The sequence below is a fragment of the Sorghum bicolor genome, chromosome 9, assembly GCF_000003195.3.
Source record: "Sorghum bicolor cultivar BTx623 chromosome 9, Sorghum_bicolor_NCBIv3, whole genome shotgun sequence".
Lineage (NCBI taxonomy): Eukaryota > Viridiplantae > Streptophyta > Magnoliopsida > Poales > Poaceae > Sorghum > Sorghum bicolor.
This window is the reverse complement of record NC_012878.2, coordinates 3,592,272-3,616,950: the sequence shown is the minus strand read 5'-3', so window position 1 is coordinate 3,616,950 and position 24,679 is coordinate 3,592,272. Positions and strand designations below refer to the sequence as shown.

The 24,679-nt window shown below is 40.5% G+C and overlaps 2 protein-coding genes across 3 annotated transcripts; both read right to left on the bottom strand.

Moving 5' to 3' along the window:
- Positions 44 to 4,888, bottom strand: LOC110430221 (putative uncharacterized protein DDB_G0277003). 2 transcript variants are annotated; one of them, XM_021447487.1, is made up of 11 exons: positions 4,637 to 4,878; positions 3,440 to 3,509; positions 3,127 to 3,258; positions 2,983 to 3,046; positions 2,802 to 2,880; positions 2,618 to 2,702; positions 1,829 to 1,885; positions 1,466 to 1,582; positions 1,239 to 1,309; positions 276 to 600; positions 44 to 146 (listed from the first exon to the last, which is right to left on the bottom strand). In XM_021447487.1, exons 1-10 carry the CDS (start codon positions 4,744 to 4,746, stop codon positions 279 to 281), a joined length of 1,107 nt encoding a protein of 368 aa, XP_021303162.1. In that variant the 5' UTR covers positions 4,747 to 4,878; the 3' UTR covers positions 44 to 146; positions 276 to 278. The 2 variants fall into 2 exon arrangements, 1 of the variants encoding a protein (XP_021303162.1); XR_002447544.1 differs by lacking the exon at positions 3,440 to 3,509 and having other exon boundaries at positions 46 to 600; positions 1,466 to 2,702; positions 3,144 to 3,258; positions 4,637 to 4,888.
- Positions 22,374 to 23,577, bottom strand: LOC110430249 (trithorax group protein osa-like). The gene is made up of 4 exons (XM_021447566.1): positions 23,566 to 23,577; positions 23,079 to 23,483; positions 22,841 to 22,990; positions 22,374 to 22,760 (listed from the first exon to the last, which is right to left on the bottom strand). Exons 1-4 carry the CDS (start codon positions 23,575 to 23,577, stop codon positions 22,374 to 22,376), a joined length of 954 nt encoding a protein of 317 aa, XP_021303241.1.

Below are 24,679 nucleotides of genomic sequence, written 5' to 3'. Positions count from 1 at the left end.
TGTTTTCTCATTTAAGAATGGAGTGCTTATTATAGAAACAAAGTAAACAAATAACTGTAAGCATACGAAATGCAAATGATATGCTTGATGTCCTTACAATGACATTCGTAATGACAAATACGTGAAGCACAGCAACTGTTGTCGATGTTCTAGAATAACGATGTAACTTTAAGAAGCTGCACACTGGATCTATCATAAGATAGCATGTAAGGGAGAAATTTTGAAGGAGCCGCAGTACTGGTTATATTCAAAACAGACAACTTTGTGTCGTCGATGTTCTAGAATAACGATGTAACTTTAAGAAGCTGCACACTGGATCTATCATAAGATAGCATGTAAGGGAGAAATTTTGAAGGAGCCGCAGTACTGGTTATATTCAAAACAGACAACTTTGTGTCGGCAGCTGCTGTGGCAAAGCAATTGAAAGTCTCTGGATTTCGAACCACCGTGGCAATATAGGCGACCGGAGCCTCCGTTTCAAATTCATCGCCAGATGTTGCGTTGGCTTTCCCTTGTCTACGGTCTCGTCTTAACAGCACTGAGAGTACTCGAACAAGGTGTGGCACACAAACCGGATCGTAAATAATATCTGCGCCAAGACTGGCAAAAGAAAGTGTTTAGACGAAAGAGACGAAAGCATGAACAGCAGTGACACGTTATGTACAAGGTAATCTTTTCTCACTAGACAGGCTACAGCAGTTCACAATGGCATTCCCTGCCTCTCGCAGGAGTGGGATACTGCTACCTTCTACACAAGATTTGTATGAGTTCACACTTAAACAGTGAATGGATAACTAACACTCTTGTCACCTCTAAGCAATCATTGAATGATTAATTAACATTATTTAATAGGAAAATGTAGAAAACTAGAAATAGTAACTGAGTTAAAAATATGCAAAGGCTACACTGAAAAGTCCTTGATAAATTCTGATTGGCACACTAAACTACTGAAATTTGTACTATGTGAATCACTTCACTGATCAGAAATATTGCTAGAAATTCATAGCGAGCATCACTTTTCATCACAACTTCTACAGATGCTTCTTCAGATTTATGCTCTAAACAGCTATTATTTTACTACCTTTGTTGAGTATGTTACTCAAATAAGACTACGGTTTACAGGGGGCTATTTGAAGCACTAGAACTCCAATTTTAGGTGAATGGTTCCCGGTTCCCATGATTATAATTTTGTGTACAGGCGTACAAAGGAAAATTGCAACATATAATTCTATACTCACACTATGTCTGGCTGGTAGCCCCATAAATCGCTTTCACACACTTCTTCCCAAGAAAGATATTTGCACTCTACCTGCATGCCACAATGCATTATCACCAAGTAAGATCTAATAATGCATTTAACCAATACTCAAGGAGCACCATCTGAATCAACTGTTGAATGCCAGATTATGTGATAGAGAAGCCATCTGCACACAATACTCTGAGTTATGCAAGGAAACTAACCTACCTTATTCTTGCTTTCTTTTAGCACACTAGAATCTTCCTGCTCAATGCATAAGTTATTCAGTTCCATATTTTCCTTCATGTTTCTGAGTGTACATGGGTCACCATCAGTAAGAATAACCTGCATATAAATTAATTCCGCATGACATATATTACAATTATAATTAATCTTTTGATTTCTGAAGAAACTTGTGAACATAATCGAACTGAACAATTCATGCTTAAATACCGCCCTTAGCTCCAAATTAAGCAGTTAAATAGTACATAAGCACCCACTTCACAAAGTTAGGAAATCATACATGATTCACCTTTTCACCCATGGAAGATATGACATTCAAATGGAGAGTGGCATAATAGACTTGCATACCTTAGAGGCACCGACAGAATTAAGACAAATGCCCACCAAACCTACACCGGAACCTAGCTGCTTGTCATGCAAACGTTAGAGCAATAACCACAACAAATTCTGAGAATATTCCTCAAGTGCAAAGAAAAACAGAAAACACCCACCACCTAACTATTTGTGCAAAGAAAAATATTTAGGTAATTTTGCACATAAACAAGTGTCTTAGGTAGCTGGCCAGAGATATCATGTAGTCTATACTACTATAAATTATGAAAGGAATAAGAAATTAGTTTCATGAGGATACATAATTTTAACACATGTTCACAAATACTGGATCAAATCATGATGCACAGAGCATATAACGATACTTAGGCCTTGTTTAGTTCCAAAATTTTTTGGGAAATCGACACTGTAGCACTTTCGTTTGTATTTGACAAATATTGTCCAATCATGGACTAACTAGGCTCAAAGTATTCGTCTCGTCAATTTCGACCAAACTGTGCAATTAGTTTTTATTTTCGTCTATATTTAATACTCCATGCATGCGTCTAAAGATTTAATGTGACGGGGAATCTGAAAAATTTTACAAAATTTTTTGGGAACTAAACAAGGCCTTACACAAATATTGACCATCCTATTAAATTCTAGTTATATAACAAACAAAAATGTACGAAATAAATTTGCATTATTATTTGAATATTTGATAGAACTTAATTATTGGAGCATGAGCTAAACATATTTACATAAACTTTCTTACATGAGGTCATACTGGTAATGTATCTCACACTAATAATAAAATTAATCACTTACCTCAAAGCAACACTTCGAGGAGAAAATTTTAGGATATGAAAGAATAAATTCAGACAAGAATAGACTTGATGGCCAAAGAGCACACCTGAAATTGTAAAATATGCACAATATCAAAATAATATATGAAAGTAGTATGGTAAAAATATCTGACCACTGAATCTTAGAGTGTTTAATGACATCATACCCTGTATCACCTTCAAGCATATTAGAAGAACATGATAGTCGAGCAACGACACTTACTAGCTTTGAAGAAATGTTACTAGCTACATATATAAACCGGGTTGTCACTATAGATCTTTATAAATAATAATATAATTATGATATATTTCTTGAAGAAAATTAAATAGTTTGAATTGACAACTTACCTGTAGAAGAGAGAAAAGATATTTCTTTATAAATATGATCTGTCTTGTTTAATAATGAATCCTTCTGCATGCAACAATAAGTTATTTTATGATAGTGTCAACGATATCAACTATTAAGATACAATAGAGATAAAATCTACATACTGCTTTAGACAACATACGTTGGGCAAATTCCTCATAAAGTTCATCAATCACAACATTTGAAGATAGTTCAACCTCAGATATAATCTTTTTAAAGATAATTGTTGTATAAGTATAGTCTTGGCATCTCTCTACCTGCACCAATACAACAATGTGAAGATACATATGGACAAAAACTTAAATAACAACACTATATTAGTGTTTTTCTTTCTGAAATAAATTAGATATTCCTTCAATTGCAAAAACAAATATGTATATATCTTATTTGTATTAGTTGAGTAAATTTTGCAAGACAACAAGAAAATAAATCATTTACGTTTGAGCTAGTGCAAGTCTCCAAAATAAATTTTTGGACATGTGGTGTGATAGAACCTCCCCCAGCTGCTCTGCAAATAAAATAAAACCATACATAAATATGAAGCAACATAGAGCTTCTGAATATATTTCTTCTTTGAAGTTGTAGCAAATTTATGTGTGGTTCATAGCAGTGCCACATATTTCCCCCAGATCAAGGTTTGCATCTTCCTCTCAATGAATACAAGCTAGGGTGCAGTCTGTGTGCTGTTTTCACCAATTTGGGCGTGTAATAAGTGTTGCAGCTTGGATAGGGGTTAAAACTGTTTTAAGTTCCGTTGGCGTTATCGTTTGGGTAAACTTTATGGTTTTTACAGTGGAACTTTGTTGCCGGTTGGGTGAACCATTTGTGTTCATTCCATCTGGGCAGTCTGTTAGGTTGGGGGAAGTTTTTGTTTTGTTTTTTGCAAACTTGTAATTTCGTTGCTCTTGAGTAATGAAATTCAGTTCATCCGTGGTGGGGAAAATAAAGAATACGAGCTAGGGTAGGTCTGCATGACAGTTTCATGGTTAACTAATTAGTCGCTGTAATAAGCCACTCAAAACTTGTTGCATGATCGCAGCAATGTGATGTTGGTGGAGCAATAAGGGGCCCATTTGGCAGTGCTCCTTGGAACAGTTTCTCAAACATACAAAAAACCGTATAGACTGATGTGCATTTACACTGGGACCTAGGGGCTAAAAAAACATGCTCCTCATTATTCCCTATTCAACCCCCATCAGAATCACTTCCCATCTGCTCTCTCCACCCTGCTTCTCACCAGAATCACTCCATCAGAGAATTGGAGCTAAGAATAGGGGAATATTCCACCAAACAGAAAGCATGACACTAAACCCGTACGGCTGGAAGCCTGGAACCATATGGTGGTCAATTATGAAGTTGTATTACTATTATGATGATGATGATGGAACATGCCTAACATTGGAGGCCAATCACCTTCCCACCAGCAAAACAATTGCAAGACCATCATGTCACCGAGACATACCATAGCAGCCAAACTATCAGCAATGCAATACACTTGCAAGACCAGCAGGTCACCTAGATATCCACTACTTTCCGAACCACGAATCGCTCGGAAAAAAGGGCGCCGCAGAGCGAGATCTCTCATCTCTGGGTAACCGTTGCGGGTTCTGACTGGCAGCGAGCGGTGGCGCTTACCTGGCGAGTGCTAGGACGCAGGCGGGAGGCTCCCCGGCGAGGAACGCGAGCTTCAGGTGGAGCAGCCCCTGCTCGGTGTCGGTGGTGTCCTGCGCCGCCGCGTCAGCCATCGGCGACTCGGTGGGACTTCTGTTCTGCGTCTGCCGCCCTTTTTGAGATGTGTGAGCGCGCACGGGAGGAGGACGCGGCGGCGGCGGCGGCGGCAGTTCTGTTTGAGGCTCTCTGTAGATGTAGGGCAGGCCTTGGTGGTGACCGTGACGGCCTGACGGGAGACAACACCACGAAAACTTGCACGGACCGGGCCGTCATCCTACACCAATGTGACATTGGACTGGGCCGATTAGTACAAGACGCTCGTGATTTCGCAAGGGAAAAAGTCTATTCCATCTGGGAAAAAAATCCATATTACCTATAGCTCCCTAAACTCTAAAACCGAATAAATCACTCTCTAAACTTTTAAAACCATTCGTTTGATCTCCTTAACCGGTTATAAGCTGTTTTCAAAGAAAGTTTGTCTTTTCTTTTTTATTTATTTATTTTGGCTGGAACTGTGAAAAAAATCATAGTTGATCACAAAATAAACATAAAATAAAAATATCTATTTTTGTTAGACTTCATGTGAGTAGAAGTACACAGTAAACATATAATAGGATATACTTTAATACTTTTTTTGTTGTAACTTTAGATCTATGCTCTGTAATTAATTAATCGTTGCGGTTTCAGTGGTCCAATTGTCGTGAAATTTTTATGTTGGGCTAATTATTGTATGCTTGAACTATAGTAAAAATGTCATACTCAATGGATTATGTATAACTTAGTTATATATTTTTTTATTAGTTATATATTTTTTTAGATGTATGCTACAAGCCAAAAGTAATCCAAGATCTGGCTCCACCTTGGTCTTGTTGGAGAGCTCGTGATGATTGAAGATTTCAAATCGTCCAAATCTACTACTTCCTCCATTCTAAATTTTCAAATAGTCCAAATCTACTACTTTCTCCATTCTAAATTTTCAAATAGTCCAAATCTACTATTTCCTCCATTCTAAATTGTACTCTCTCTGTTCCAAAATTAATGTCATTCTCGCTTCTCGAGAAGTCAAACATTCTAAACTTTGATCAAATATATTTAAAAGATCATTAATATTCATAATACATCATTAATATCATTAGATAGATCATTGAATATACTTTTATAATAAACTTATTTGGAGATATAAATGTTGCACATATTTTCTACAAACCTTGTCAAAGTTGTAAAAATTTGACCCGCACGTATCCCATAGCGACCTCTATTTGGGGATAGAGGGAGTAAGAAATTTTTTTGTCACATACATTATTTTTACTTTATATTAAATATCGTGTATCTCTAAGTGCAAAACAAAATTGTATACCTAAAAAACTAAAATATCTTACTATTTGAAATGAAGGAAGTATAAATATATAATTCTATTGATAATAGAAAATTTATACTATCATGCGATTACTATTCAAGATTTTTTTCACAAGTACTTCATCCATTTTGAATTATAAAATGTTTTGACTTTTCTACATACATTGCTTACTATGTATCTAGGCAAAATGTATATCCAAGTACATGATATAAGCTATTTATATAGAAAAACCATTCTAATTTGGAATAGAGAGAAACTATGTGTTTTATGATAACCGACAAGATAATTATAATTTTTGTGTCGGTTGGTTTCATACCGACATGAATATTTGGGGTTTTAGTATTGTTTCAAGATAAACATATAGCAGTATCAGTTTTCAAGTTCGGTACCTGAAGAGACATGGATGATGCTCGAAATTTATATTAGATTCCTTTGACCAGGAAAAGTATAGTAAACGTGGCATACAGCGAGTATCTCCTTTTTCAAAAAGCTGCACAGAGGCGGAACAAAAACCGGGTACCAATATCCATATCATGGTAGACCGGCATTCAGTAATATCATGGTAGACCGGTATTCAGTCCTAGAGAGTACGGTAGTTGCTCCATCATAAAATAATTGTCATTTTGATCTTTGTATCACAAATTTAACTAAATTTATAAAAATATGTATAACGTTTATATCTTTAAATAAATTTATTAAAAAACTAGATTCAAAAATATTTTTAATGATACTAATCATGTATTATAAGTATTAATATTTTTTTGATATATATTTAGTTAAAGTTATTTCTCGAGAACAAAAATGATAATTATTTTGGGACCTAGGAGTAGTATGCACGCTAGCTGCCGCGCAGCAATGTCTGAAAACAGGTCCCGGTCCGGCACCAGCAGTGTACAATATTCTCTCCCGACGAAGGAAGGAATAATCGAACAAAATCCAACATATTTCCCCTACCCAGCTGGAGGCTGGAGCTCGTCTATAGATAGCTGGTGTCTGCTGATTCTGCATTTCGTTTCCAAGTACAGGTCTTGTTTAGTTCCCACCAAAAATCAAAATGTTTTTAAGATTCCTCATCACATCGAATCTTGCGGTATATGCGAAAACAAAAACTAATTATACAGTTTGTCCGTAAATCACGAGACGAATCTTTTGATCCTAGATAATTAGTTCATGATTGAACAATATTTGCCACAAACAAACGAAAATGATACAGTAGTGAAATCCAAAAACATTTCACATCTAAACAAGGCCTACCGTCACATTGAAGGAACCAAAACCAAACCCTGTTCTGTGTTGACTTTTCACCAGCTTCGTGACTAAGCTAGCCTGTTAATGTCTACGGTCAATTCAACCATATGTATACCTGCTTTGTTATTACGTGTGAGTTTGGGTGGTGCACGGGCACCGGGCAAGAAAAAATATTTAGTAACCATATAAATCAGTTAAAAGTAGACATGTTTCTACATTGCTGTTAACGTTGTGCACCTCCATAAATTTTATGGTAGCTTCGCCCCTAGTTGAAAATAGACATGCATGAAGACCTACTGACACAAAGGATTCTTACACAGCACTATATCTGAGTCCCCAAAAGAATGGAATTACAAGTTTAGATCGAGCCAGATTTATAGAAAAATATTCTTAACATTTACAATTCCGCACAAGTATATAATGAAAATATATTTTCTAATTAATCTAATGAGACTTATGATATATAAATGTTAGTATATTTTGTATATATTTAATTTAATTAAAAAACCATTTGTTTTCTTGAAAAATAAGAATTACATTTTTCTTTTTAAAAAGAGATGAAGTAGCTTGTCAACTACTACACTCTAACCATCTTGGCATCTACCAACTAGAATCTGTGTTCACATGATTAGAGCGAGCGAGGTGCACCTATTCGCTTGACTAAAAAGTCATAGCTGAATGTATTATTTGCTGATTTATCGTAAGATCGAAAAAATATTATTGGCACCTTATAAGACAAGCAAAGAGAGTCAGCAGGCTTCCCTGTCGTCCCCAACGACTGTTGATCGGATCGGAGCCTATAAATAACACGACCAAAAAGAGATACAGCAGCAAACAATTAGCAGAGAGGCTACTACTGCCAAATCGATCGTCGAGATGTGGCGCCGAGGTGCACGTGTGGTTGCGGACGGTGAGGTCCATGTTGAGAGGGTGGAGAAGATCGTCATCATCAACGGGATACCGTCGCCGTCGCCGCCGAAACAGGCGACAGGCGGCGGCGTCCAGCCAGCGCTGCCGCCGGCGAGGCAGCACGGAAAGCAAGCGGCGGTGCGAGAGCGAGACATCAACGAGCTAGCTGAAGAGTTCATCCGGAGGAACAGGGCGGCGTTCCAGCGAGGGATCACCGGCGACCACGGCGGTGGCCAAATGCCATAAAGGATATATGATCAGGGCATGCATGCATGCATGGATTGGAACGAACACAAGTTGGTTGTCGTGCACGTCAGGTCATTTAGTTGTGTGCAAGTTTCGTTTTCTTAAACGAGATAAATAACTTTGCGACTGTATAGATTTGTAGAAACAATCTTATATTAATTCTTATTTGTATATATGTTGTGGCTAACAATAATAATTTGCTATTTTGGTGCAACTTTATTTCAGTTTGTGTGTGTATGTGTGTGTGATGTTCCTCTAAAAAAACCAAAATTAAAAATAAATTAAACTATTTGTTGGTTTTTCTTTACTGCTTTACAGGATCATCTCCTCAATCTTACTGTCACATGTTGTTGAAAAAAAATCTTACTGTCACAAAATGAAAAATAAATTAGACTACTTATGCTTAGTTAATAAAAGGTTGCCACAATTTCCTCACCCAACAGACAAACAAAAACTATTCATTGACCCATGTGGCCTAATGATGGTATTTTAGTACTATTTTTAAAACCTATAGATATATGTGAGGGATATCAGTTTTTTTAGAAATTTCAGAGCTGCACAGTGCTAAATGTTACAGCGTTTGTCAGCTTATTGGGTAATAATAAAAATTAATAAAGAGGAAATAGCACACACAATAAAAGAAAAACATATACAATTTATTATTACTTCAGTGCCATCCATTCTTGACAAAGACAGCCAAAGCAACAACCTTTTAACGTTTGCTTGACAAACGAATCTAGATCTCCCATGTGTCTTCACGCTGCAGCAGTGCCGAAACTTCAGCTAATACGATCCCTCTGTCAAGTTTTTCTTGCTGGAATTTTAGATAACTGAATAGAAAAGATTCGATTTTTATATAAAATATGCAGGAGTCTTTTAAAAGAAATGAATCTATATATGTATGGGTGAAGATGACACCCCCTTTAGTAGAGTTCTAGAATCGGAATTCGAATATACATTAATTTCGTCGAAATTGCTCTACTTTAAATAATAAACATATATACTCGAGTTTATCTTGTTGGAGTTTTTAAAAAACACTGAATAAAAAATCTGCCACATACATTATCGTCTTAAGTATCCTGTACGGCTCTACCCCCACACACTAAGGAAGCAAAAAAAAAACATAGATTCTGCACCATCACAGTATTGAAAAGGAGCAATGTGCAAATACTATATACATACCCTGCTACCATACCACTCTCCTTTTGCCAGGAAATTACATCAAATCAGTTGACTGCAGGCAGCAGCTAGCAGGGGCGGTTATAGAGTAGTAGCATGGGGGACAGCTGTCCCTCCAAATTTTTTTGAAAAACATTTAATATGTATACTCTTTAATAATATATACATGTATAATACATTGTTATACATAATTGCTAGTCTACTTAGCTTATATAACAACCTTAACACTCTATATTCACAACTATTTTATTATCATTTAATGATCTAATTATGTTATGTTCATATCGATGAACTATATCGTTTTCGTTCGTACCCCCATGATTAAAATCCTAGATCCGCCACTGGCAGCTAGTAGCTAATGTCCTGGATGATGCTTCTGGCCGGCCGCAATGTCTGAAAGCCTGAAACACGATGGACACATTTCCCCCAAGACGAAGGCATCCATGATCCATCCAAATGCCAAAGCCAGCCGCTATTTTGTCAAAAAAAAAAAGCCAGTAGTACTTCGATCTGTCATTCGGGAACCGAACTCTTTTGGACTTCTGAGCGCATTCGTTTAGTACAGGCAGACACAACTAGCTTTACTTACTGATTTGTTGTTGACCGGCCATATGCCTGCATTGCACAGTTGGTCTTGCTCCACTTTAATTTAACGACCTTCTAGCTACTCCTTGTTCACATGAGGGCCTGCTGCCTGCTGGAGAGCAGTTCTTGCACAATGCAAGCACGTGCAAGGACCATCGACGCATTGGAGCCTATAAATACCAGACGCTCACTGGTCCCTGATCGATCAAGGCAAAAACTTAACACAGCTCATCATCAGTATAGTAGTAGAGCTAGCAGAAGAAGCTAAACTAAGCCAAAGACGATGTGGCGAGGCAGAAACAACGGTGCTCGTGTGGCTGTTGTGGAAGGTGAAGTGCATGTCGAGAGGGTGGAGAATCTCGAGCTTATTGTCAAGAACGGGATACCGTCGCCGTCGCCACCGCCGCCGCAGACCAGTGACGGGAGCCAGCTGGGTTGGAACGTGAACCAGCATGCTGAAGATTTCATCAAGAGGAGCAAGGAGAGGTTCCGAGGGGAAGGTGGGAGCAACGGTCAGGTCTAAAGGCCACAAAACATATATATACATGCATCTTGATATATAGGAAATATACCCTCATCCAAATATATATACTGAACTTACATAGTGTGTCTCATGTGACTCGTGCATGAATAATGGTGTGGCCTAGATATATATACACTCTCCTTCAGTTGTTGTATTTATGTTTCAGTCATTCATCAGTAGTTGCACTGTCATTTCTGCGGATGCAACTTATTAGTTTGTGTATTACTTTTCTGTAATGATGAATAGTTTGGTGTAACTTCCTTGCAAAAATCTCAAGCGCTCAATCACTTGCTTCAAAGAAGTAAATAATCAAGCGCTCAATTCGTTCAACTAATCGTCTCAACCAAGAATTACTGCAACCTGGGCCTGCTGTCACATACTTGATCTAACCAAACAATCTTCAAACTAACTGAGCAAACTGATGAAGCGCTCCAAGTCTGAATGTTTTTTTTCTCGATCGGTGGTTAACCCGTATTTCATTAAGAGGAGCGTAACAACTTGTTACAGAGTTTTTATGCTATTGGCGATCAGCCAATAGAGCAAAGTAACCTAGCTACTTGCAATGGAAACCAAAGTGAACTGATTACATAGGAACGCCGATACGCGACCAAGCCTGTAATACCGCGGCAAGTGAAGAGTACCCAGCCTGCGCCCACTCCTCTGCCTCTCGAATGGTGTTATCACGCAGTCTGTCAAGATCCGGCGAGGCATGGCGACCAAAAACCAAGTCATTCCTGTGCTTCCAGAGGTTCCAAGCAATTAACAGGAAGATTATGTGTTCATTGAGTTTCGATCTTAGAGTTGTTACAGGATCATTCACCCCAGTCTTAACTGCGAAGGCAGACAATTTTGTAGCAGATTACACAGCATCTGATTGGGATTGGTCATCTTCGCTCAACACAATTCAACAAACAGCTATCCTATTACAGATAGCATCAGCGTCCAGGTATGGCTGGTCAATCTCAACAAGAGTTCAGAAACCACATATAGCAACTAACACATATACTCTGTACCGAATAATTCAATTCCTAGCACTACTATAGAAAATCATTTTTGCCAACACCATTATGACCGCTGTTTTTTAAACCATTCTTGATGATTTTCACCGTTGCTTCATATACGCCGTTGGTAAAAATCATTTTCACCGCCGGTTTCTAATATGGATCGGCAATGGACCAGGTCTAAAAAACAGCTGTGAAAATGGTGTTGGCTAAAATATGTGCCAAAGTAAAACTTAATTCTGGAAAATAAAAAGGCTTAAGGCCCATGACTAGACAACCACTGGATTCAGGCCATTTACATGCATAGCACAGACTAGATAAGAACTATAATCCTCTAAAAAAAAGCTAAGAACTATAAACCGCGAGTGAACCATTGCCATTGATCTGAGATGGATGGATAGGATCACCAATATATAAGCTCGATTGGAACACTAATAGCGGCAACCCTCACTCCACCCTCACCCTGGTAGTGTGCGCGCGTCCCCCTAGCACCGAGGATGATCAAGGTAGCAACAGCGATGACGACACCAAGGATGAGGTACGGTGCTCTCAATTTCTTTCTCCTCTCTTCAATCTATCTCCCTCCCTGTTCATTTCTTTTTTTACCAAAGTTAGCAGGAGAAACTCCAACCTATACATTTTTATTTTTTTATTCTAGATCTGTCTTAATTCGCTCACATGGGGAGTCAAATCTAGTTCTGCTGGATGCTACCAGGTGCTCTAACCACTAGGCTAGACATCCTTTGGCCTCCTTGTTCATTTCTCAATCAGACAGATTTTGCTATCCTCTTTGTAAAGAAAATGACACTAATACTATGGCTACTAGTTGATTTTTATGGTTGTTAACGACATAAATACAAGGTTTAGTTTAAATGAATGCAAGGTTGGATTGGACAATGGCCACATGAAGATCGAAGTGATCAACACCTCAAGCAAGACATTAGAATTGTTGTTAAATCAAGCAAGAAGTCCAAGTCTCCAAGTAGAAGAAGACCGGATGAGAAGACACAAAGAAAAGGACGAATTAAAAACAAAGTTAGTTAGCTCAACATCTAATTATAAAGAACTACTATAGGGAAATTCAAAGTGTTTGCTGTTGAGCTAACTAGCAAACTTGGAAAACTTGGAGCTAGTGCAAACACCCCCACCAAGGCACCTAAGAAAATCTCACTTTTTGATATAATTTAAACAGATTCCTCTACTTCTTGAATTGATTTAATTGAATTAGACTCATCCATGTGCAAAGAAGTTTTGTGTTAAGAATGTGATTGTGGAATCATCTACCGATGGCAACTAGTTGCCATGGAGAATGAGATGCTTAGGCAAGAAGTGGACCGCCTCACTAAGGACTCGACCATATTGAAAGGCAAGATGGAACAAGTTCAATCTCACCAACATAACACCATTCAGGGAGTGAAGAAACTTGATGAGGGAGCAACGGTGGTGTAGAGTCACAAGTCCCCTTCATTTGAAAATGTTATGAATTTATTTGAACTATAACTATGGCAGGTGTTGGAGCCCTTGATATAAAATTTGTATTTGTCCAACTTTATTTGAAAATCTTATAAACTTATTTATGCTATAACTATTTTGTAGAGTCATCGGGCCACAATACCTAGCAGGAGGCAGAGAAGCCCAAGGGGACACAGGCTCCTCCTTTTCGTAGTTTATTTTATATGGAGCTTGAGCCATTTTATGCTACAGTAAGAACATCTCTTGCAGCAGTATCTATCCAACTACCTATCCCCAATTTGAGTAGTAGTGGAGGAAAACCACTTCAACAAACTACCTACTAGAGCCCCAAATCTATTGGCTACCCAAATCTCCCCTCCCACAAGCCATTCCTGTTGGCCCAAGAGGGACTATCCAATTATGTTTGGTCCTTTCTCGTACAGGCGCGGTTGTCTTCCTCGCATCTGCTTAGCAAACGCTGCCGCCCTATCTCCCTGCTGGCACAGTCAGAGCTCTGAGCCGCTTGATCTCCCTACTTTGCCCAGTCGTGACCCGTGCCCTCCTCCTCTGTCCAGCCACCACCCTCGGCCTTCGGCATGCCCCCCAATTCGACGGCCTCACCCGACGCGGCAGTTTGCCGCTGGCACAACCTTGCCCCTGATGTGGCGGGCTGTCCCGGTCCAGCGGCCTACTACCAGCGTGGCTCCCTGAACTGGCATGGTGGCTGACCTAGTGCGGTCAGCTGCCACGGGCACGATGCCCTGACCCAGCGCGGCGGCCTAACCCAGCGCCATCTCTGCTCTAGCGAGAAGAACTCCAGATAGGATGACAGTGGGACCCATACATCATTCTCTACTAAGATTAGTTTGGGTAGCCAGATGTAGGTAGTATTGCTCGAGTTGGAAGCAAAAATTTGAGTAGTATGAAAATGAATGGCTATCAAATAGATAAAATAGATAGTCTGATTTGGGTAGCATTGCTGGAGATGCTTTGGGGTCCACTTATGGGCCCTCTACGACCACTTATAGAACTATGTTTGAAAGAAAATGTCTCTGAAATTCGTTTCATATATAGTAGTGAGATTCACCCCTCCTGAGGATGTACCTAGGGCTTTGTTACACCAATTATAAATTAGTTATCAGCGTTGTGAGACACTAGGTGAATTCCCCACACATTGCTGCGGGATTTTCTTTAGAATAAATCATTATATACATAGCATTACTATATGATATTCAGTATATTATATATGTATACATGTATATGAATTTGACTTGCATGTATTTTATTGTATTAGATTTAGTAAAAAATTGCAAAGTTAATAGAAGAAAAACTAATATTTGGTTACATTGTAGAGGAATTGGTGATGAAACAAATAGTGTATGTATATGACTTATATTTTAATAGATTTAAGATGTAAAGTATTTCACATGATATAGATGACATGATTATTTTTTGTAAATAATATGGGATGACATGGACTTAGTGGGGAATGATATGGACACCTTGCATGAAGAGAGAATTCATCTAGTGAAGTTTAGCTTTATAAGGGCATATGATGTGCTAACCGAACGAGAGAGCCTTCTGATGAGTACACGAATTTCAGGTTTCCAGCATATATGGCGCATGAGCTAATACAGCAACACGGCAACTAAAAAATAACTAATACTTTAGCCGCCATTTCACAACAACAAAAATACTGATGAGTACTTTCTCACACTTTGTCTAGCTACTTTGTTTACTTGGCGTGAACGAAGTTTCCTCACACAAGCTTGTAGACGAAGTAGCCAATATATATGGGTTTAACCTATCAAGGTGATACACGTGTAGGAATAAACCTATCTCAAGATGCTCGATTAGGGACCTGCATGAACTGCACATCCACCAAACCTTTTCTTTTTGTCATTGAGCCCATCCAGATTCGAGATGCTTAGTGTTTCTGCTCTTTTGAATTATTTAGCATGGAGCGTGCAGCACGCTAGCTCTTGCTTTTATCTCAGTTCTTGAGGCCCATGAACCCTGACGATGACCATGAGATGCCCGCACGAACTAAACGTTTCGATCATCTACTTTTAATTTGCAAATTATCTAACAGTATGTAATAAAATCACTGAAAAGTTTGCTCAAGGTTTTGATTTTGTTTGACACGGGATGCACAGCTGATGATTCAGAAAGCATAATTAAGAAGATCTGGATTCTGCTCCTTGGGTTTCCATTTAATCTAACTAGATCTCCAGTGTCTGAATTTTTGCATTCTTGATCTTTTGTTTTTGTTTCTCGATAGGCATGGCGCAGGTAGGTTCATTCTGTCAGGACAAAGATCCCCATTGTAAATAGCATATATATCTTTTTGCCACATCTCTCTCCAACTGCTGCTGTCGTACGTATTTTAGGTCCCATTATATTTGGATCCACCAATTTATTACTTAGCTGCTAAACATTAGCCAGGATAAATCCAAATAGGCCCATCCAGCTAATAGCATCTACTAATAGATTCGAAAAATTCACTTTTGTCTTTCAACCTACCTCTATACACAAATCCCTACAACAGAAAATAAAAAGGACATTACAGACAAAACCACCAATACATTCTTTTAGTAAGTGAGCACACGCAGTAGTACTAGTCTTGAACAGGTATTAATTATTAGCTAGCTAATTGTTAACTGCCCTAGTGAATCTAATCATAGCAACCTTAATCCTTATATATGTTCATATATAGATTCTATATAATGTCTAGAATTCTAGAGTACCTCAACGAGCAACCTCTCAAACACTCACTGAACTCAAGAGTACCTGGCATGTTCGCCAGGCCAACCAAACTGAAGATTTGTGAGTCCTACCGTTTATTATGACAGAAATATACAGTGGAGAAATTTCTTCATATTTTATCGAAGCCGAGATTTGGACTACATATCTACTAGTGGTTTGTTAGTAATAGAGTCCGTATATACTGCCAAGTTAAAAACATGCCTTGCTACAATCGGCGTCAATAGTACAACAGATTATATTCCAGGCTACTGGCTACGTACACTGTTAGGGTGGCTGCAATTGATTAAGATTCGCGCGCTTTTTCTTAACCTTTTGAGTACCCGATGCAAATTCGGTAATGATATTTTTCTCATGCATGTGTGATGTGTGCGAGCTTCTACACAAGATGCTGAGAAATTAGTATCACACTCATCCGCACAGCAACTACCGAACATATCTTGGACAGCATCATACAAAGCTAGCTTGTGCATCAGAAAAAGTTGCAAGAGCTGAGCTGAGAGCACTGCAGCTTTGCTACTGATTGCTCTCGATCACTGCGCATCAGCATCTGCAGAGTCCCTTAAGAACACTCCTCTTGCTAGCTAGCAGCCTATAAATGGAGACCACACCAAGCTCAGAGAAAACATAGGGCAATCTAGCAAGAAATCAGCATCGATTAGCGAAGTCGTTGAATCACTACCATACATCCAAAGAAAGAAAGGGTATATCAAAAATGTTCCGTGGCAACCCTAGGGCGAGCGCAAGCAACGAGCTGCCGATCGAGAGTGTGGTGAGGGTGAAGAAGGTGGAGAGGATCGAGGCGAACAACCTCGCCACCAAGCCGTCACAAATGGCGACAGCCAAGGTGACCAGGAGCCTGACCGTCAGCATTGTCCGTGTCGGGGACGTGGATGAAATGCCTGACAGCTTTGTCTCGGTGCCTATTGCGCACACCTAATCAGTGACCGCTACTGTCATACATTTAATGTTCAGTTCTGTCAGGAAAAGCCTGTAATACTAACACGTATGGCTGTGTCGTCAGGAAAATAGTGGCTCAACAAGGCTCACCAGCCATACATACGTGTTACTGGTGTGCGTGTTAAGTTTCTATAAGCAGTCCATGGTGAGCTTCTCGTTGTATAAATAAACTTGTGCAACTCGATCTCTTTTGCTAGCTCACTTGTCGAGTTCGATCACTGCAATTGTTTTCTCTCTGAATTCAGTGAGTAATAACACTAGACAGATAACTGGATTATATATTATTCACCAGGGCCTTGCTCTGTTCTTCTATAGCATGTGCAGCCACAAGTAAGCTTAGCAAAACAAAGAATTCAGACAATTTTTACATGTGTGAGTGTAATAGCATAGCAGATTGAAAAGTTGCTCTAAATGATTATTAGTTGAAATATACTCATAATAATGCATGACTAGATTTCACTATTAGAATCTTCTTTTTGTATATAAGAAGCTTAAAGAGGTTTAGCGATAAATCATGCAAAGCCATGATCTGCAGACCATCCAACAACCGCTGGTAGTTTCCTAGGAAGAATCAACCATGGACAGCTAGAAGTATTCTTGCGCCATGGAATTCAACCAACAAGGGGATATTTTCTAAAGCCAATCTGTCGAAGATTATATCTGCATAAAAAAAGGGCATCTCTCTTCCTACAAAATGGCTACTACCTAGGCTATCCACTATGTGTTGTATAATGTTTTCCTTGGTTAATTTTGGAGAGGCATACTAGACTGATGCGAGTAAAGATCTTGCATTCTGGAGTCCAGAACACACCAAACGCTTCACAATAAATGATGATACCTTTGCACTGATTTGGCACTATATATATAGTAGCAACATGGAGTTGTATATAGGGGCCAAACTTGTTAAGATGATAATCAACTTTTGCCCTCCATTTTCTAGTAGAAACAAATTATTCCTTTTTACTGAGGAGAGACAACAAGACTCATGTAAGGATGTAACTGATGTTTAAGCCTTTGTGATCCATAGCATGTTTTTTTCGCAAGCATAAGAAAAACTAAGAGGTTTAGCGGTAAATGATACAAAGCCGTGATCTACAGACCATCCAACAACCGCTAGTAGTTTCTAGGAAGAATCAACCATAGATAGCTATAAGTATTCTCTTGCGCCATGGAATTCAACCACCATACAAAAAGGGCATATCCTTTCCTACAAAACGGCTACTAACTATAGGCTATCCTCTATGTATTGTGTAGTGTTTGTATTTTCCTTAGCTTGGTTAATTTGGGAGAGCGAGGCTAGACTGATGTGAGTAAAGATCTTGCATTCAGTCCACAACATACCTGATGCTTCAAAACAAATGATGATACCTTTGCGCTGAGTTGGCACTATAGCAACATGGAGCTAGCTATACAAAGGCACTGAACTTGTTAAGATGATGAGAAGGTTTAGCCCTCCATTTTTTAGGAAAAAAATATTCCTTCTTTCTGAGTTGAGAGCTAGGAAGACTCCTGTAATAAGGACAACATGACTCCAGATGTTTCAGCTTTTGTGATCAATAGCATGTTTTCTGCAAACATATATAACATAGTCTTGCACTTGTAGTTTGTCACAAGTCATGCATGCTACACATGTTTTCCTCAACAGAAATGATATAATTTGGTGCCCAAACACTTGTCTATTTGTCTAAAAGTTAAAACTAGGCTTGAAAGATGGAGTTTAGTTTAGAGTGACAACGAGGCCTTAATTTCAGGTGGTTGTGCAGAGAAACCTATGTGCTTGACCATATCAATATCATGCTGGGTCGGTTTCTCCACTTGCAAGAAACTTCTTTCCAATACGGGCATCAAACACTTTCGAGCAAACTCTACCAAGGAATCTGAGGATAATTCCACGCAATCCTTGTGGAATTTCAAGGCACCTTCCTGTCACTTGCTCATCGATTGACCCTTATCTTCACAATCTCTTCATGTTCTCCTCTGGTACCTTCTAAAATATCTCTTCTGGGCCGTTCTAAAATACCTCTTCTGTTGCTAACACTTTTACCAATTTAGGTTTTATTTGGAAATTAGGATGATACAGATTGAAAAATGCTGTAGTCAATAATAGTAGCAGCTGATGTGTAGCACTAGCACATCTACACATGCTTTGCTCATGTCCAGAAAAAGGAACACACTAAAGCACGACATGATGTGTTGATTACATCAATGTGATGGTACGGTGCAATGTGTTATTTTGTTTTAGTGAGCTGGTAATGACAAATGGTCCAGTCTCAGGTAGAATCGGCATCTATCACTCGACTCACTACAAAATTTGCATGTTGTCGCCGTAAATGTTGTGGCACAGCTGGTATTAGCATGTACACTTGGCAAATATCTAGGCACATATAACTCCACTAACAGGAATATGAGACTCTATAGGCATGCCATTCGTTAGTCGTGTTCGAAACGGAAGGTTTCCTAATTAATTAATCTACCTACTACTAGAAGATAAAGTTAGCCAGGTCTCCACTAAGCTCGCGATCTTTGAACATTTAGTGGATTCCCTTCTGCTAATTAGTGCCAAGAGTTCTCTTGCAGATACTGAGTATGTTGGTGATGTGTTGTATTTATTCCATCATGAGTCATGGATGACTAGGGATGAAAACGGTACGGATATTTTCCGACCGTATTCGAAACCGAGTTCGTTTTGAGGGATTTAGATCTATCCGTATTAGAGTCTGAATATTCAACATCCGATACCGTATCCGTATCCGAATACTTAGATCGTATATTTATGATGTCGATATCTAATCCTATCTTATTCGACATGGTTGACATTATCCGTAATCGAATTCGAATCCGACCAGAAATATAAAAACAAATATGATATCGATGATATCCGTCCGTATCCGATCCGTTTTTATCGCTATGGATGACCAATTTCTAGAGGAAATTAAAGAGAGGGACTCTTGGCACCAAGCTTGAATTTTCTTCAGGAATGCTCGTGGTTCATGAAATGGATATATATGAAAGATAACAAAGATGAATAAGATGTTAACCTAAAACATAATGAATCTGCAGCTATGCTTTTATTCGTATGTAGAAATTTCTTCATTTTACCTGACATGTATAACTCACCTGTCCCTGTGAGCAGATGGAAAAGTAAGGTTTAGCAACTACTAACTATCAGATCATGGTCCTTTGGCGGTTCATAGACAAATAGCTAGAAGGTCAGGTTATTCTCTGTTGAACTCTTCCCCCCTATTAAGCTTTTCTGCTTTTGCCTTCGCTGCCGCTGCCTCACTGGGTGGACATATGCCTGGTCAAGCTTTTAAGCTTTTTCAAGTGTGTGATGAAAAAAAATTCAGGATATGCTTAGATGTGTTCAGACTAGTTGGAGTATCCATTAAAACACCAATATATGATACCAAGCTAGCATACACCGTACGGCATGAAATAAACAACAAAGACATATCAGATATTTAGAAATAGCACTGCATGCTGCCACCTTTACTTCTCTCACTCTACTCTACCAATAGAACACCACCCCCAGAGGCCTATAAATGGAGGCCATCACCAGCGCCATTGGAAGGCACACAACCTCAAACAACGTGTCCTGGTCGCTTCATTTTTCCTCCCTTGCAACAAATTAAACCAACAAACACACACACAACACCATGTCTTACGCCAAGAACTCTTTAGTGGCCGAGGGTGACGTGAGTGTGCAGAAGGTGGACAAGATTGAGCCTATCTACTACAACGACCTAATCACCAGACCTTGGGTGTTCGCCAACCCGAGGGTGATGACGGTGCTAGCACAGCCACCGCCGGGTGCTGGGGTTTCTGTCTCCGGCCAGAAGAAGGTGTTCCAGAGGGCGCTGTCGGAGCAAGAGATAATAAGTGACTATATTGCAACAAAGAAGAGGCAATTTGCCGGGGAGATCCCACAGGGCGGCACATGGGTTTGCATAGGTTGAGAAGAGATGACAAGTCTAGAAGCCCTACACCGGTGCTCATGGTCAAAGTTCTATATATCTATACCCAGAGTACAGCTTTGTATGTGTATCATGGAATTAACACCTGATGTCCTCCATAAGACTACTTAGCTAGGTGTACATGCTGATGCATATATGTACCATGTGAGGTGCTTGCTTTATGATATGTGTATTGGTTGTTCCCAATATAATTACCTTTATCTATCATGGTTCAAGAGGCTATATTTCGATTCCTAGTTATTTCTTGAACTCTTCCTCTATGTGCAATTTAATATTTTAATTTTGAATGGCCTGAAATTAGATTGACAAACGAACATCATATCAATTTATTATTCTACCAACTTTAGTTTAATTTTTTTGTTTGTTTCTAACTGCTGGGAGGTAAATGTCGGCCTGTTTCCCAAAGAAAGAATGAGACTTGGAACAAATTCCTCGAGCTCTTTTCACTTTATATATGGACCACAGATAATGGAGCTAGAAATTTGTCTTTGCTGATTGATAATGATGTAGGCCCTCATCTCTCACATGATGATGACCTGGACAATCCAAAATATCTTAGCTGGTGCACATTCTAATCTTAGCAAGGTGCTTAGTGTATATACTATATTTATATGAATGTCGGATGGCTAGAAATTTCTCACACTCTCATTCAATCACACACACTGTGTGTTACTATATAGAAGAAACTAAGATTTTCGCAAATGTTGCACCATGTATTCTTTTCCGTTTGAGTTAGAAATCAGATAAAGCACATGCAGCCATATTGCTTTGCATGTAGAGCGTTGCTGATAGGGAAAATTTGCAATAAATCCCTAGGTTTCGGTTCAGATTTGAAAATAAAATTTTAAAACCTAGAAGAACCCACACTTGCCATCGGCAACCTCCCATCGGCAAAATTCTCATCGAAAAACACTTGTTTGCCGATGGCAAAAGCAGAAGCCATCGGCAAAATGGTTGCCGATGGCCGCTACCCCCATCGGCAAACCCTCCACGTCATCCGGCCCGCCGTCAGGCTAACGGCGGGTTTGCCGATGGCTGACGCCACGTGGCCATCGGCAAATAATCCTGTTTTCCGTTGGCCAGGGCCGTCGGCATTTTTTATTTTGTTTTTTAAAAATCATTTCACGAATTTTTTTGCCGTTGGCCACGGCCATCGGCATACCTGGGCCGCGCTGGGCCAATTTCCACAGGTTTGCCGATGGTTAACCATCGGCAAACCTGGGGAATATTTTTTTTCTTTTTTTCCCTGTTTTCTTCCATTTCCAGCACATTTAAACACAAGCATGATATCAGAAGCAATATATACAACATTCATCACATTTATTCGCAATAATACGCCATTTCAAACATAATATAGCATCAAATCCATATCCATGCATAGAAGTCCATATCAGAAGTGCATCCATACAAGTCCAACATGTCCAAATGCATCCATACAAGTTCAACGTCGGCCAAACATGTCCGACGTGGCACAACAAGGTCCAAAATAAAGAGTAGAAGCTACCTAGCTCGTGGCGCCGTCCCCTTGGGTCCCCGAGCCCCCAGAAGCATCCTCCCACTGAGGCCAACCCCCGTGCGGCTGCGGATTCTGCATCTGCTGCTGCTGCCACGAGTACTGCCAGTGGCCGAGCTGCTGAGGTAACTGCGACGGCCCGGGCTGCGGCTGCGGCGGCCACGAGTACCCCGGCTGCGTGGGGAACTGAGACGGCCCGGGCTGCCCCTGCGGCGGCCACGAGTACCCCTGCGTCGGTGGAGGTGTCGGGCCGAACGACTGCCCGCTCTGGAGGAGGCTCTGGTAAGGACCCAAACCGGGGTGTGGAGGAGAAACCTGTGGAGAAGCACTCGCTGGAGGGCTAGCACCTGGAGTTGGGTTCGAACCCGCCGAGTGTGTCTGCACAAAGACCAAGTCATGGAATTAGTACCTGCGGACTGGCATCACAAGCTAAAGCAGTAGGCAATGTAGGGACTCACCGGACGAGGTGCAGGAAAAGGTGGCAGTGGAGGTACTGGAGGTGGAGCGAAGAAAGCGGCTGGAGGCTCACTCATTCCCATGGCACGCATGTGCTGGGACATCTGCGACCACGCCTGCTCGTAGTGCTGCGCAACTGAGGCCGCGTGCTGCTGATAGGCAAGCGCCATGGTGGATTGTATTTGAAGGCAAGGTACATTATTTATGAAACGGTCGAACGACGAATGAAACTCCACTTACCTGAAGACCCGCGATCTGCTGCGCACTGCTCTGCTCCCGAGGCGCTATGGGGACCCGCGGTGCGCCGCCCCTACGCTGGTCTTCCTTGCGGATCTGGGTCAGCGTCGGGACAGAGGACGGGTCAATGGCGCTGTGGGCCATATAGAACCGCCTGTGCTGCTTCCCTCCTCCCAACCTCATCACGAGCTTAGGGTCTATGGGCTCTCTGGTGACGTCGTAGTTGTCGCCATGGGCCGCTCGAGCTGCGTCGGCGTACTTGGTGAGCTTCTCGTGCACTCTCGGGCTGGTGTACTTCTCGGGCCCGTCCGAAGAGCTGTACGTGGTGGAGGGCGCTTTCGCTGGGCCCTTGTGAGCAAGAGCCCACCCCGTGTACTCGTTGATGGGCTGCCCGTCGTGGTGCTCCCTCTGCGAGGAAAACATAAAACATGGTTACAAGCAGAGATATAAGAAATCCGGCGCTATAAGAAATGGTTGAACACAAGCATACCCATGTTTCCATGAACTCGCCGAGGTTCACACTCCCCTGGTGGTGTGAGACTCCGTGATCACATGTGGAGATGTCTGGGTTTTGACTATCCGACGTCACAACTTGCTCGAAACTTTTTGAAATTTTTACCACACACTACACATGCCATGCCCACACAACTCGTCAAGTTTCGTCAATTTTGGACTTCGTTTGGATTTTATAGAATTTTAAAACACTTTCCCGGCACGTCACTACCCATGTTACGAGGCCAACAGGGTCGTAATTTCATGCGAGCTCCTGGATATGGCCTCAACATACTCCGAGAATCATGAATATCATTTTTCGAATCAAAATTCTGCATTATTTCAGGTACCTGCAGTTCAAATCTTGAGGTGCGAGAAAAATTAAAAGAAACAGAAATAATCAACGAAATATAGCTAAAAAGTTCAAAATTGTCCCAAACTTTGGAGGTGGCTTGTATTTGGTTGAGGAAGACACCAGAAAAAATTGGGAAGGAAAAAACAAAAAAAAATTGACTGTTTGTCGATGGCCTTGGAAAGCAATCGGCAAACAAGCTATGCCGACGGCCGGCCATCGGCAAACAAGGTGGGCCTGGGCGCTCCCTAGGCTGCCACGTGGCCATGGTCTGCCGTTAGCCGCGGCCATCGGCAAACGTGACGGCGTCTGCGAACGTCCGCTCCTGGCAAGTTTTGCCGATGGGGGAGGTCTGCCGATGGCCCGGCCATCGACATAAAAATTCTTGGCCGATGGCTTTTAGTCGCCGATGGCAGGGCCACCGGCAAACTGGACGGTTGCCGATGGGCTTTTGTCGCCGATGGCCCGGCCATCGGCAACAATAGTTTTTCTGATGGCTCCACTTTGCCATCGGCAAACCTTGTTTTTTGCCGATGGCAGATTCCTCGGCCATCGGCAACCTTGAGGGCCATCGGAAAAAACTCCGTCTCCGGTAGTGCCAGCTAATAGAATACCATATTACTACAACATGAGAAGTGTAATTCAGGAATTTTAACTCATTTTATATTGTAATGCTAACCACCAAAAGACTCTGATTAAAATAATTAAGTTTGCTTGACATAATTGAAGGGGGTGCTGTTGCAAGTAAATAATCAATGTA

Coding starts and splice junctions, on each gene's coding strand:
- LOC110430221 (XM_021447487.1), bottom strand. CDS start 4,746: ATGGCTGACGCGGCGGCGCAGGACACCACCGACACCGAGCAGGGGCTG. Junction 3,047..3,126: donor AACGTATGTTGTCTAAAGCA/GTATGTAGATTT, acceptor TGTTGCATGCAG/AAGGATTCATTATTAAACAA. Junction 601..1,238: donor GGCTACCAGCCAGACATAGT/GTGAGTATAGAA, acceptor TTCTTTTGCCAG/TCTTGGCGCAGATATTATTT.
- LOC110430249 (XM_021447566.1), bottom strand. Junction 22,991..23,078: donor AGCAGATCGCGGGTCTTCAG/GTAAGTGGAGTT, acceptor CTTGCCTATCAG/CAGCACGCGGCCTCAGTTGC. Junction 22,761..22,840: donor CTTTTCCTGCACCTCGTCCG/GTGAGTCCCTAC, acceptor GTCTTTGTGCAG/ACACACTCGGCGGGTTCGAA.